Source organism: Anas acuta, chromosome 1 (genome assembly GCF_963932015.1).
Source record: "Anas acuta chromosome 1, bAnaAcu1.1, whole genome shotgun sequence".
Taxonomy (NCBI): domain Eukaryota; kingdom Metazoa; phylum Chordata; class Aves; order Anseriformes; family Anatidae; genus Anas; species Anas acuta.
In genome coordinates this window covers 55,225,429-55,241,345 of record NC_088979.1, presented here as the reverse complement: position 1 = coordinate 55,241,345, position 15,917 = coordinate 55,225,429, and the positions used below count along the sequence as shown (strand labels likewise).

Genomic DNA, 15,917 nt, shown 5'->3' with positions numbered 1-15,917 from the left:
ACAACAGGCCAACCAAAAGGCTCATCTTTAGTCTCAAGGCTTTCCCCTTGCCAAATTTCAAAGGCCTACTGCAGACAATAGCACTGTTAGAGCTTCTCAAAGAGGGTCTGCATCAATTCTGTGTAATGGGATACGTTAAGCAAGCTAATGTAAATACAGAGGTCACTAGCAAATTTTTTAATAACGTGAAGAAAAACTTTTCTTGCACCTTAAGATTTAGGTTAATATTGAACACTATGTGCTTATTCCACAAAGCGAAAAAAAACTGCTTACATACAGATATATTGGCACACAAACTACAAGCAACAACTTACGTACTGGTCTTCACAACCCTAATATATATATGGATTACTCTTCTAGAGCACTGCAAGAGCTCCAAGTTGGACAGCTCAAATTTCTGAATTAAAATTATAAGTTAAGATTCTAAGAAACTACATTCACTTGCCCAGAACCACAATTTATTCTTCTACGTAATAACTAGTGTACCTCAAATACCAGCCTTAAAAGTTTTTCAAGAAATTTTGTTTTAAAATCGCTATCTTCCAAGAAAACAACCTTCAGTTTGACAAACTCATTAACTGACTTCCTTGATATAAATGCAGTGAATCCCTTTTCTTTAAGCTATCAAAAGCAACCAGAGCAGATACACCTGGAAAGGTGATTGAATGCCCCAGCTTTTCATATTGGATCACTATGAATAACATGCCAGATCACCTTTTAGAAGATTTGTTCTGGAGCCAACAAATCATTTACTTGAAATCCCAAACCTGTTTGTGCTCTCCTCCATTCTAAAAAGAGAAATCCCAATACCCTTCTCTCACTAAGGATAGAGAGAAGAAAAATAAAGAATGGTAATTTTTTAGTACTCCAAATGTATCGAATTCTTTACAGGGACTGTCTAAAGCTGTCCACTTACTCCATGGATCATTTAGATAATAATGAACAAAAAGACATGCCTTTGTTCAAATCACGCACAGTAGGATTACATGTGAACTGACCCTCCGTGTGTTAATTGAAGACAAAGCTTTGCTTTGAGCTCATTACCACTCTTACAGACAAAATGGTAAGTTTAAAACATTTAGTGTACTTGTGTTTCCAAATCTAGGTAGTCTTGCTTTAAAAACAAGATAGGCACCAAGAAATAAACCCAGATTTCACAAGTATATCAGTACTTTCAGCAACTCAAAAAACAAAAAACATAGTATATGTGCAAAGAAAGGAATGGGGAGAAAGATGAAAACAGAACAAAAGCACATCCTTGCCAGCTTCATAACAGTTTTGTAACATTTATTACAGGCTTTAACAAAGAAGAGAAGCAGCAGGCAAGCTTTCCTCTTAAATATATTAATCAGGTTGTCTGGAAAAAAAAGTAGTAGTCCTCAGTGATAAGAAGACATCATTTCACTAATTCTCACTAGGGGTTCGATATTCTAGATCCTCTGACATGAACAGACGCATGATTATGACTTAATTGAGACTTTTGAGAAAGCAAAAGCAGAACTTGTTTTTACTATATTTTTAGGGAACAGAACACACCAGGTTTGTGAAATTCAATTAAAAGCTATTTTAAGGCTGTAGCACCAACCCAAATTGAACACGTTTCTAGTGACCACGTTATTTCAGGAATTCACTATTAAAGCATTTGAGTGAAAAGATGAGAAGGAAGGGGAAGGGGATCTACAGGAATGTTTGTTCTTCCTTCATTTCTACTTAATCCCGCCAAAAAAAATTGTTCCAGATTGTCATGTCATCAATATTGTAATTTACATCACCAAATAATAACCAGATTACTAGGACGCATGCCCAGTTTGGAGTAAGAACTATCAAATTTCAAAGTTTGGCAGCAAAATATACCACATAATAGCATGATCAAGTACTTCCGTTTCATTCATTATTTTTTTACAGGAACTGCCAACTAAAGCCAGTTATCGTGCTGGTGCAATCCAGCAGGAACATAATTTGTTATAAATTAAACCAGGAATCTTCCCTCTAAAAAGAGGCTCTGATACACGAAGCAGAACAGAAAAAGCCTCTAAACTACATAAAAATAACATGCAAGAGATTACCCTAGATTTGGTAAAACCCAGCAAGTGCCAACTGTTTAGAATTCCTTTCAACTTTAACAGAATACCACCACCACTCAGCAACCAGCAGGACACGTTCAGTATCACACAGAACTTGCATTTGTTTTTATCTGGTGGCTTTTAAGAAGCATGGCAGCTAAGTAGCATAAAAATCAGAGTTCATTCCCAAATATTTTCCTTGGTGAGTGGGTGGTATTATCACCAAAGAACTAACTGAATTGTAACAGTCTATACTACAATTAGAACTTGAGCCAAAAGGGACATGAAGGAAGATGCAGAAACAAGAGCTATTCTATTAATGTTAAAAACAGAAGAGATTTTACAGAAGCACATTCCTCATCTGTTTCTACACTGAACCAAAAAAAAAAAAGGTATAAATTACTCTTGAAAACAGTAACAAATTTCTCTTACTGCCTGCAAAAAAAAAATAACAAATTAATTTTCTTCCAGCATTTCATGGGTGACACAGTTTGGAGGAAATCAGTAAAAGATACATGTATCAGTTTCTGTGATACATAAAAACCCCACAGAAGTAAGGAGATTGCAAAAAAAGAATTTTTATAGATTCAAATGCGAAGTGAAAACACCACCCTCAACTCACTTTTTGGTCCTTTCAGAGGATGCAGTTCTACAATACATGACTTCCAGCATAGAAGCCAGTTTTTAAACAGCTTTCTATTTCTATCCTGAAAGTGCAGTTCGGCACCTTTTCAGGGCTGCTGATACAGCTGTTCACCAGCTGTGCTATGAGTCACCAAAATGATCACTTAAAAACAGATACTTTCAACTTAGATCATTTCAGTGACCCAGTTTTACAGAGCAGCCACAAACAGTACAAGCACAAGTGAGAATGCTGAGGGGTTCCTATGTCCTTAGCATAGCTCTTACAAACAGGCACCTCCCCTTTTCCCAAAAGAAAATAGACTGCAACTACACCCTTAAAATATCCTTGAAATCTGCCCTGAATTGGTGTATTGATTCCTCAGATGGCTTGAAATGAATATATACCACCTAGTGCATACTTCGCAGCCAAGCAAAGGAAAACAACTTACCAAACGTCTAGCAAATTCTTTATTTTCTGAAAGAAATCCGTATCCTGGGTGTACCTGTAAAAATAAAACAAATAAGTTTAAGTTGATTGACTTCTGGAGCCAGACACCAAATTTGCTAACACATTTTAGATACCAGGGAAGGTGAAACAGACCAGCAAGCATTTAAATTAGTTGAATAACTTAAGAAGCTGTCATAACACATTGATTTAGCTGTCTTAAGTCAGGCTGTAAAAATTTACTGGTTGAACTTAATTTTCTGAAACAAATATTGCTTATTTGACTACAGAGACAGATGCTGTTTGCAGAGACTGACGTGCTCACTTTGTTTTTTTGCTCTTTTTAAGTCCATTTTGCCACATTTACATCAGTGCATACTTCTGCATCTATACTCATCCACACTCTTCTCAATAACCACTGTGAAGCACTCTTCACCCCAAAATACATTTTAGCTCTGTTCACAACAGCACTCCTAAGGTCCACAATCACGAGCCTCCTACCTCTAGCGACCCTTGCTGGAGAACAGCATTTATTGTCTCATTAGTATAAGTGATGCATCCTTATACGCCCAGTGTGCTATTCACACCCCAGTATAAACCCTGTATAATTACTTGATGTGAGTGTGGTGGAAAAGTTTTCTTTCTGCAACTCGTAAGATTCTTCATCTGATATACTTCAAGAGACAAAATACAAGCCATTTTACCACCCTCTTTTAAAGAGTGTAAACAACTGCCATCTACTTTCAGAAACTCTGAGGGAGGGAAATAGGAGTCATTTTCTTTATAAGGAAGTTTTGGATCCCTAAAAGCACCATATCAAACATCTCCTTTGAAAGGAATTACCCTGAAATGGTTTGGATCAGGATTGTAATTAGTGTTGCTCAAATACATCCATCAAATTTTACTTTAAAAATGCTGTCTACAGTAGCTCTGAATAACACATTTGTTTCATTGTCAGAACAAAGAACATTGGACATGTGAACATGACTACACATTAGTTTTTCCAACTGATCCCTGGTAAGCTTTGAATCCCTGGCCAGTTTGGAAGGAGAAAGGCAGAATAGCTCACGTATAAATAAGGGCTGAAGTGCATTTTGTAAACATCCTAAAACAAGCAATTACAGAATGCAGCTTCTTGTAAGTACCACGTGTATACGAGTCAAAAACTGATTCAAACCAAGTTTAAGAAGGAGCCTTTTTTTTGGACACACTTGTAAAACATTCAAAAAGCCATTATGGCATATAAAGGGTTAGCGCTCAAAACTAATTGGGATTTTTTTTTTCCCCTAGCAAATTTGGAAATGAACTGAAGCTGCTCCCTGGTGTGAAAGCTGAATCCAGCAGCCACCTGCAGGATCAGCGACCAGTGCTGCCAGATGCTACAAAGCCTTTGATTTCCAGTAGCGATTTCGGACACATTTAACTCATGTGACATGAACTAACTGGAATAGCATATTCAATCACTTCCCCCCCACACACCTTTAAAAAAAAAAATACAAACTCTGGCTTTTCTGCTTTCTATATATGAAACAGCTGCAGCAGATAGACTCATTCAGACTCACAGCTTGGGCCCTGGTTTCCTTAATGACTTCCATGATGGCATCCATGTTGAGGTAGCTTTTGCTGGTGGGAGCTGGGCCAACACAGACAGCTTCGTCCGCCATTTTCACGTGAACCTGAGGAGGGAATATTCCGCATTAACAGATGCTCCCAGCAAAAATAATTACCATCATCCTGAAATATGCACACAAATCTGATTGTTTCAGGGGTGATTTACATACCGTAACCACTCTAAAACACACGCTGAAATTGCCAACATTGACGTACAGGAACTCACACAATAACATTAAATCTCATTTAACTCCGACCTTAAGTCGCTGTCAAATGTTTTATTCCAATATATTATTTTGAATTTGGTCAAATAAAATCACGACAAACACAATTTCAGCTTCCTATACTGATCATCTATATGTAAATTCAGTCTAAAAACTACTTTGTTACATGTAACCAGGGTAGTCTAATATCTTAATACTTAATAACAAACATTCATGACCAGTTCTAAGCAGGCTCCCCAGGAAGTTGGGGATAATTAGAGTGAATTGAATGAAGGGATGCAGTGAGTGTCCCTGCACAGCATCAGGTCAGCACCATGCACAAATTAAAGCCTATGACTAAAGAGTTCAATATCACTACACGTGAACCAGAAAATCTTGAGAATTATTTAAGCAGGCTCATGTTTGATTCCCGATCCATTGTATCCTCATTTATATGCATTTGTCAAACATTTTTTTAGACAGTTCTAAACTACACAAGAGCGATAAATATTTTTACCAGGAATAATAAAACAGCTAGGTTTGAAGAAATGAGAATTCATTCACACACTCTGGGAACACAAGTTACAAAACTTCAGTTAGGTTGCTCTTCAACATGTTTTCAGAGTTCAGAATTCTTTTACCTGTACGTTTCCAAACAAATCAAGATACACACAGACCCAAGAAACAAAAAACAGTTTCCCATTTTGCTTTCCTTTTGTAAGCTCCCTTCCAGCACGTATTTAAGGAAGCCTGCCATTGTTTAAACTGTGTAAGATTTGTAGTAACTATGTGTTAATAAGACTTGTCACTATACAGCTTGACATTTCAATGCTTACCAATTTTAAAGCTGTTATTTTCATGAAAGACTTTATATCATCTTCAGCATGCTATACAGAACATATTTAAAAGGATGTTGATTTATAAAGAGAATCTCAACATATATGAAGTTTAAAATAGTTTTAGTTTATGAACAGGAATTTTACTTGCAAGTAGCATGAAGATTATTAGTATAACATACTAAGGTTGGAAGTACTGTAGTTCCTACACACTATTAGCTCATTCGGAACAAAACAAGAACAGAAAAAAAAATCACGTCTAGAAATAGTGACAATCAGTAGTCAAACAATTCTGAATAGTAAAATAAATAAATATTCAGGTAGTGTATAACAAGCACAGGGAGTTACTTTAAGCATTCACCTTTTATAGTTAGTTTCACCAACTTTTTCTGTACTTCTCAAGAAGTTAATCCTAACACAAGGAAGAACATGAAGTTCTCTTCCGGGAGCTTCTTTTAAACAGATAGCCAAATACACAGCCAACTCAGAAGCTCTGAGTGCACACAGCCTCCTGGAATCACCACATTTCACATTTGAGTAGTTACTCCTTCTTTCAAGTGGCAGTGATTTTATTTTATCATAGCAGCATTAGCCTCACATTATAAACAAAGCAACACCAAAAACCCTAAGCACTAGCACAGACAATCGTGCTGCAGGATTTTAATGCTTTATAGTAAGAACACCTTGGCAGATTATCCTTCCTGGAGCAGTAAGTACAAGTAACAGCATGGCCCTTGGATACCCTTATTTACATGATTGATTCATATGTTTAAAGTTGTTCTGATTTCCAACATGTTTTACTTGTCTAGATAAAATTATTCAAGCTAAAGCATGCATGTTTTATGGGACCAAAAGCTTCCTTACATAATGGACTAAAATTAAGGCAGTTAATTATTTTTAAGCATCAAGAGAAAAGTTCCACATCTTCACACTTCTCACACAGAGACCAACAGTTCTACTAGCACCAAAAGTAGTCATAAGAGACACTGTAAAATCATTGATTTTCTTCTAGATTTACTCCAAACAGTCTCGTGCATGTTTCCTCCACAAGTTTCTTCCCCTTCAAGTGTTTTATTTCAACTCTACATTTCTTACACTTTCTTACTGACACTTTCCCACATCCCCCTTTAATCTGGCAAATCCATTTCTCTTCATATCCATTACTGCAAGCTGTTAGTGCCTTCTCAGGCTCACTGTCAGATCAGCCTTGCGTGCACCCTAATATACAACACACACAGATATAACAAAACAGCAGAATTTTAACAGTCACTTTATCTGATACACTGCCAGAGCAAGAAGCAAGTTTCTTTAAGACAAGAAACAAACCTTCATTTCTCCCCTCTAGCTCAAAATCCCCAGTTTTTCACATTACAATGACAGTAATTCTGTGGATCTTTCCATATTGACTTATTATAAATACAATTAAACCAGCCCACACGTAATCCAGAAACAGATCCATTTCTTAGCAGACATCACCTATTTACGACAATTCCCATTTTTAAACATTCTTTCTTTTACAATGCGCTGCAGTTCATGAAGAATACTACAAATACCATAACACAAATACACTACAGAACTTACAGTATAACATGTAGAAATGTAAATACACTAAGCAGCCATAGCAGCAGGTAAACATTACGAAAGCCATCACTTGAATCTAAATGACAGCTGAATCTTTCAGCTTTCTGCCAGGTGGCACATAACAATTCCCACCATAATTCTTTTCTCTGCAAAAACTAACTTACAATAATGCAATATTTCTGGACAGCCCAAAGAATCCAGCAACTTCCTTTCTTCAAGCATTTCAAATTTCAAATATATTTGTTTTCAAATTCAAGGGTTGACTTAAATCACACAGCCCTAGGTATTCAAAACTTGTCCCTAGCTTACCAAAGCCAACATTTCAGTAATTTTTCCCTTTTCTGTTTTAGTTTAGAAACACAGTGTCAACAAAACAAAGCAGCAAGTCTCAGGAGGTTTCAGAAGAAACACAATCCCTTCATAAATATTAGAATTGACCCTGCAATCTCAAGCATGAACGGATAACAACAAAGGGTGGAAAAGCAGACAAACCGAGAAGTGCTAAATGGTTTACACTGTAAATTTTCATCATGTTGGGCTACCTGTGCCTCAAAAGACACATTTCAAGCAACTATAAGGACCTGTTACATTACAGAGTACAAAAAAAAAAAAAAAAGACTTACTTGCATAAAGCAGTTTAATTTCTGTAGAAGTTGTGTATTGGAACTGTATTTCATAAGGACTACTTACATTGTAATAATAACAGAAATAAGAGGTTTACTACAACCTACTGACTCATTATTTTACACAGCCTCCATTTAATTCAAAAACTACAGGCTAAATTTAGTCATCTGAATCCCTGTATCTTACACCTCTGGGAGCCTAAACTCAAATCTGTAATGAACACCTGACCATCCCATTACAGTCTCCTCAGCCTGGAATCTATTAGAAATGTATTAGTAATACTCCTCTTGATTTAACAAGGAGTCCAATAGCGTTCATTAGAATGAATACTCTTAAGTAGCGTAACTATTTTTAGATAAAGGCTTATCAGCACACAGCTGAACAACGACAACAGGACGCAATTTGATATACCACAGTGACTTTAGCGCACACAATTCTTCATGGCCACGCGGACCCAAGAACTAGCTCAAGTCCAACACTCTTAGAAATTCAGAAGCAAACTGCACAGAAATGGCCACTTGTTTCCCAGACTAGCATAGGTACAGGAACCTGGCGAGGCATCTGAACTGCTAATCCTGCCAGATCTTTGCACAAAAACAGCTTTGTGTTTCTTCACCGTGTTTCCAACAAATAGGCACCTAAAGAGAGGAGTCTATCAGGGGTGATTATCCAGCCACTTTTGTCCAGGATTGGCTCCAAGCACCGTTCCAGGCCACAGCAGATCTCAGGGTGGTAAGCACAACATTGGGTAGGTAGTAACAGTGGCAGTGACTATTTTGGAGATCATTTCTGTACGTTGTTTTGGTATTCCAGCTGGATTTACGAATCAGCTACTGTGCCTGCACTCAGGTTTTGGTATCACATCCTAGGAAAGAAATAGTTCCAGAACCCAAAATGTTGGATATACATGACAGAAATACCCAATATCCACTTTGCAGGAGACAAGTCAATTTAGAAGGACTGCACTGAACTACAGCTAGGAAGCATCCAGGTTACTGAAACTGTCTTGGGACTCCTTTACCCTGGAGAGTAGCATGTGTACCCACTTGACAGCAGCATGCTCTTTTTTGCCCAGCCGTAGTCTGAATTTACTGAATTATTCTCCTAATGAAGCCGGTATCTCAATCATTTAGAGAAATCCAAAACAAGCTTAGTAGTTAAAATACACATAGCACTTTTAGAGATGTGGTTTAATGCAGTAGGATCAAGGTAACCTTCTCCACGTTACCTAGGTGCTGCAGATTCCTAGCCAAAATTTCTGTCATATGTAAGTCACATATGCATGCCACCAGCATTAAACAAAAAGGGGTTTTGGTACGTAAATAAAAAAAGAGCCCACATGTATGAACACCACGATGCTAATGCAATGCACTGAAAAAAACTATTCCCAGTGCATATGCAGTCTGTAAAGTAATGACAGCCACCAGAATAATTCACAGATCCCTAGCATTTTTAATTATTCACTGACTCCAGAGTTTGTTACTTTCTTATGGATCTGATTCATGACATGACAAAAGTGCTCTCCCTCCTAATTTGCTTTATATTGATTCTCATCTATTAATTGCAAAAAAGTAAAGGCTGATTGTCATGGGAGCCAGTGGAGGAACAAAGATATCTACATGTGTTTCCTAACAAAGTGCTTAATATCACCTGCACAGTTTTCACAGATGATTTTATACACTTCAGCAGTTTCTGATGTTTATCGTGTGACAGATGCCATTTACCTCAGTGTAAATGCCTAATTAACACATACACACACACACACTCCCCCCACTCCTCCATCTCCAAGGAGGGAGATGTCTGGGATTCCCTGGTGTCCCAGTTTTTCAGAGTAGGTCACCCTATTCATCCCTAGGTCTCAATACAAGTTGATATTCATACAGCAGAGACAGTTTTATTGAGGTACAAGGTGCATTTTCCCCAGTTATGTAGTTTCACAATTTATAGAGAGGGAAACTTATATCTATATATATAGTGTTAATCAAACCTCAGAAACAATTTTTAAAAAATTAATGAAGGGAACACTTCTGTTTGGTACACTAGATAAGATCCCAAGCATTGTTTAGACAAAGAAGTCTAATCAAACAAGTCCTTCTTCTTTTACAGCTCAAATCAATATTACACATTGCAACAACATCCGCTGGTGTAAGTAGATTCACTTAATTGACCCAAACTGCATAATACCGCTCAGCAAGACGAACCACAATTAGCTCAACTCATAAAATAGGGCTAATGAGTAAATCCTTTGTAAGGGTAACTAAAAAAAAAAAAAAAAACACCTCAAATCTTGCCAGCATCAGTGCCAAAAGAGAGACAAAATACAACTAAAAGCTCGTGGCACTGAACGGTCAACTTAAAACAAAATAAACACGCAAAAAAAAAGTTCAAATTCACTGCTTTGCCAAAAATACACAACTTTCAGATGTAAGAGTTCTTAACAGCTTCATGGTAAAATACACACCAAGAATACAACAAATCTGCGCACATAGCAAGTGTGCATATTCGTACAGTCCTTGAAGCGTTGTCTGAAAAGAAATACTGCCACACAATTATGGCATTTAACCCTAACATGAAATAATGGAAACATTTCTAAACTGCATGAAAAGCAGAACTGTGAAAGCCATAAATAGCATAAATATCACATATTTTCCACATTTATTTTAACTCAGCATTTCAAAAACCTAAACAAAAAGTTACGCAAGTAAACAAGACAACCTATAGTCAGTATAAGTAGGTTTTCCTGCAAGCTTATTTTAAAACTTTTTTTTTTTTATTGATGGCCCACGAATACAGCTATGTGAAATTAAGATGAAGTTATTCTTCAGTGGGCTTCAGGAATTTATGTTAGTGAGGAATATTTACTTACGAGTCCCCTCCAAGCGTACAACAACTCTCAAAACAGTCTATCCATTAGCATCTACAGGATCAGACCCTGGGCTAGCAGACAGTGGCAAAGAGAGAAAACATTAGCACTTTCTTCTGCTCCTTCCTCCTGCCCTTCAGTTTTCCAACAGCTACAAACTCAGAGGCAGCTACAGCCTCACTAAGTAGTCAAGATCTGTGGATTTCTGAAGCCACTGAGATTAAAATGGATGGATCCAGGTTGAACTCAATCATCCTTTAAAAGAAGAGACACCAACCAGGCAAAAAGTGTTGTGTTTCTAATTAAGGACTGAGAGCATGCACTTTTCAACACACAAAGATTCTCATCTCTTCATAGTCTCAGTTATAAACGTGAATTCGTAACATTAGAAAAAGCAAAAATAACCTTGAAGTCTTGATGGGAAAGAAGGCTTCTCCATAACAATTTTACTGCAAACAGTTCTGGTGTTTTACCCTCCAGAAAGAATTAAGACCAGGAACTAGTAATTTAGTGTGCCTTGTATAACCTTAAGACTGTAGAACTGAAGTTTAGCCAGACCTGAGTAGCTGAATGTAGTGGGAAGACAATATAATTAGGTTGATTAAATCAAGGTGGTTTTTTGTTAGTTTTTCTCCAGACCTTGAAAATTGAAGATACAGTGTTTCTCTCTATAGTGTGTTCTGAAACTTTTCTAGGAAAGCTCATCCCTACAGACTGCTATTCAGAAGAATTCAGTTTTCTTAAAACAAATACACTTTTGCCCATCAAGTCTATCTGCATATAACTAACAAGCATAAATTAACGGTTGCTTAGCTTCTTTTCAAGAAGCTTTCTTTTTGAGGAAATAATGCTTAATGCTCTAGAAGCCAACTGTGATAGACCAGCACATTTTGAGTAGTCTGTAACAGTGATTTGTTGGCTTCTGAAATTTTAGCAAAATGAAGTAGTTGGTTCATATCACAGCTTCCACGTTTTAGTCAACACCAGCTAGGAACAACCAATTTTACTTTGGTAGAATAACTGAAAAAGTTAGGCATTCCCCTCATCTCCTTCCAGTCATAGCTCCTTTTCACAGGGTGTTGTAATTACCACGTTTCTTCAGCCAAGTAAAGGTTAGAGGGAGCACTCAGAACCACCCTTACTCATTTATGTGGTGCTGTGAAAAAATTTGTCTGCAGACTAGAAACTGCATGAATACTTCCACAGACTATTTCTACTATGGAGTATATTATCTAAGGCAAGTCTGCAGGAGAAACAGAAGAATTTTACTTCAGAGCATAGATAAACTGTTTGGAAAGATGTTTTGGTAAACAGGCTTATTTAATAAGCGTCTCCTCACCTGTCACAATTGAGCAGATTATCATACTCAGTCCACTATCCTCATGTGCATGCTAGAGTTTTATCTTTGCAGTATATGTGTTCCCAAGCTTTAAGTGTTTTAGACAAAGAATAGTTTTTAGTCATATCATCAAAATAGGACTGCACTATCGTGTATTCAGTAGTCTCTGTGTTTCAAACATCTACACCTCAATCTTTTCCTAATGTAATCTCAGATTTCTAAGCACAGTAGCAGGCCTTAAAACAGATTTTTCTCTTGCTGTTTCCTCCTCCTGCCTCTCCCAAGAACAAGCTCACCACAAAATATACTTGATGACGGTTTCTTTGTTTTCTAAATAGGAAAGGCATGTGGCAAATAGGAGAACTAATAGTTAAGCAGGTCTGGAAAGTAAGATCACGAGTAGCCAACACTTACAGAATTTCACATAGTAGAGATACAGTTCTTAATTGAGTGAGATATACCAGCAGACATATGGGATTTAGAAAAAGTAGCTTAAGTTCAACCATACTAAGCAACACGTCGTATGCACTGGTAGTATGCTTCTGAAATCCAGGATTTTCATCTTGGAGTTTGTTGGTTTAAAGTTGTCCATCAGATAGATGAACACAGTACACAGGCATTCAGATGAGGTTCCTGTCCAATCTCCAGATCTGCCTACCTCCAGAGGATAGACTGCAGAAATCGCTTCCAGCATCTAAAGATGGTAAACAGCTCAGGGATCCCCAAAACTAGTCCTAGGGTCAAGATAACAGTCAACAGAAACAGCAAGAGGAATTCACAACTACCTGGTATTTCAACTACCCAACTGTATTTAAAAGAAATGTGTCAATGGAAACTATGGACATGAGTGCGTGTTCAGGGGAACGTATTCTGGAACAGTATTTGGAGTATTAACATAAATCATCAGAAACACAAGATACAAACCCTACAGTAAGTTAAGTTCTTCACAAGATGGACTAAGTTCTGGCCCAAGAGGAATCATATTAATAAACTTCACTCGTGTAAAGTGAGGATTATATCGAGACAAGTGTAAGTTGCCACACAAAGGATGATTCCATTTCTAATTCCCTTCCACATTCAGCTCTAGCAGTTACAATGCTGCTGAGAACTAAGGGGAAGGGCTATCAATCTTTGGTTAGATCAGCAAGTTAAACCAGGTCGCAGCCACGTGATCAGTGGATCCAATACAACGAATGAGTACGTGACCAGGAGAACACAACTGGTTCTTTCAGAAGTATTTTGGATTCTGTGAAAGTAAGACATAACATGAAACCAGATCTCAGGTGTTGAATGATTGATAAACAAAGATTCCCAAAATAAAAGGTTGGGGTTGACTGCAGAGAACCTTAAGAATCATGGAACTCTCATTAAAGGTTCTCTAAAACACAGAATGTTTTCTTCATGTCCATGCAATATTTTTTATTTCTACATATAAAGTTAGACCAAAAGTAGAGTTTTTTTTTTCCATTCAAAAATCCCCTGGTATGACTATTCAAAATTATTTCTTGAAAAAAAAAGTTTTACCAGTTCTTCAATAAAATTAGAGACAGGAACACTACTCTTCTGACACTTAAAAATATCGCATTCTAGGGCAACTTCAAAGAGTTTAAAGGTTTTTGTTTGTTTTGTTTTAAAAAGGACATAAAACCCGTCCAGAGTTTTCTACCTGCAAAAGTCTTATTTTGAAAGAACACAAGGCAGCTTTGAGATTGCAAAATGCAGGTACTGAGATGAAGAGCATCAAAGTTGTCTAATGGAGAAAAAGAACAAAGCATGCTTGCTCTACAAACTTAGAGAATACGGTAGGCAAGAAATCCCATGAAACTTGCTTGTTATGTAGCTTTTCAGAATAGACTTACCTTTTTCTTTAACTAAAAAAAGACTTCTAGAAAGAAATCAACAACATTTCCAATGCCAAAGCATAATCATATTCCTATGAACTGCTTGACAGACACTTGGACCTGTTATAACAGATGCAGCAAGAAAGCACAGAGCAGCTTTTTGTTCTAAAACTGCCACCTACCACAAACTCTTAGTCCTTGCTTACATGAAAAAGCCTGTAACAGCGCCTGTCAGTGTTTGCAACCCTGTATGCAAAGAAAGCTTGATGAGATTTTGCATAGTAATATGAAAGAGTGGTCACAGAAGACCCTCAAGTCAAGCACATAAAGTATTACATGGGAAAAACGTGTTCTGTAAAGGAGGCTCAAATTAGACAGCAAACAGGTATTTACCATTGCTGATTAGACCACTGTACTGACCTCCCTTCCATCCTTCAATAGAATTTGTGTGTTTATATTTCACAATGCTGAACGTGTTACCCGTACACCAAGGAGTCAGTAAAGAAGTGAATATCAGCACAGTTGAAACTGAGGTTTGTTCCGTGTCCTGTCTATAGACAGCTAGCTGGCTTACCAAAACTGGACAAGAACAGACAAAACCTGCATTCTAAGTAAAATATTCACTCATATTCATGCCAGCACTGTACAAGCCACAGGTGCTGATGACAGACTTCATATGGTCTGATACAAACATGACAAAAACTTTTTTTTTCAATCCCTCAGCATTCTGCAACAGCTACATCTCAAACTGCAGAGATTTTATTTTAGCACAACCTCAAGAAGATCTTTAATTAGCTTTTTAGTTTATTGACTGGTTTCCTTGACATTCCCATTTCCCAGATGCTTGTTTATAACTCACACTTTACCATTTGAAGGTAATTCAAATACAGCAGAACCCTAGTCCCTACTGTATCCCATTAATCTTACAACAATGTTATTTCAGCACATCCAACAGATTTAGCCTAAAAACAGTGTACTGTATTGAGGAAATACGTCTTGATACATAAAAGAACACAGTTCACAAGCCACTATGAGGCTCACCCCCACCCAGTGTTTAAGCACTGTTCCTGTCCAAATAAATAAAACTACAGCAGAAGCGTCAGGTCTCCTACACCTGCTCCACACCCATCTATAGCAAGCTATCATTTCCAGGATTTTCTTTTTTGAGGCAGGAATTTAGGAAGCAGGAAGTAAAATGTTATTGATCTTCACCTCTGAAAAACAGACTTTAAAAAAAATAAACAGAAAATACTGGAAGTATCACTGTCAGACTAATTCAATTACAGTATCACAAGTAGTCATGGCCCATATGCATATATTTTAATAAACATATGCTTAGATCTTGTATGTAATACACTTGGTCAGTGTTAAATATACTTAACATGGTTTAAGAAAAGACTATTAAGTTACACACAGTCCACAAAACCAAAAGGAAAGAAGCAACCCATTTCTATATGGTGACAACCGTTCCCACTTTTTAGAAAGTTATAAACTTTTGCATTCTTCACTTAAAAGAGAAATATTCACAAGTTTAACAGTTTAGTTCAGCCACATGTATAGTTTTATAATACACTGGAGTAAGTTTCTATATAAATAAATTCCTGTTGTTTTTTTTTTTAAACACCTGGAATTAAGCAAGTCCTCCCAAGCTGCATGGAATCTGCATAGCAGTGACACGCTCACACAACACTTGTCTAAATCCTCTTCTCTGTTAGCATTTCTTCCCCCTCCAACCTGCTAAATAAAGTCATATTTCCTGCTGACAGCAAACGATTGGTTTACCTTTAACTCCAGGGGGTTTAACTACCAGTCCTTTAAGAAGCTTTGACAGTTTAACCTGCTGAGCTCACAGCACCCAAGGGAGGGTCTTGCTTGCAGTTTTACTTC

The 15,917-nt window shown here is 37.2% G+C and overlaps 1 protein-coding gene across 2 annotated transcripts in view; it reads right to left on the bottom strand.

Annotated features, from left to right (window-relative positions):
* Positions 1-15,917, bottom strand: part of PCCA (propionyl-CoA carboxylase subunit alpha) — a 278,772-nt gene that overhangs the window by 230,871 nt on the left and 31,984 nt on the right. For both annotated transcript variants that reach the window (XM_068677675.1, XM_068677680.1), the window contains exons 5-6: positions 4,695-4,808; positions 3,137-3,190 (exon numbers count right to left, since the gene is read on the bottom strand). In XM_068677675.1, coding sequence (XP_068533776.1) covers positions 3,137-3,190; positions 4,695-4,808 — 168 coding nt within the window. The remainder of the gene's footprint in view (positions 1-3,136; positions 3,191-4,694; positions 4,809-15,917) is intronic.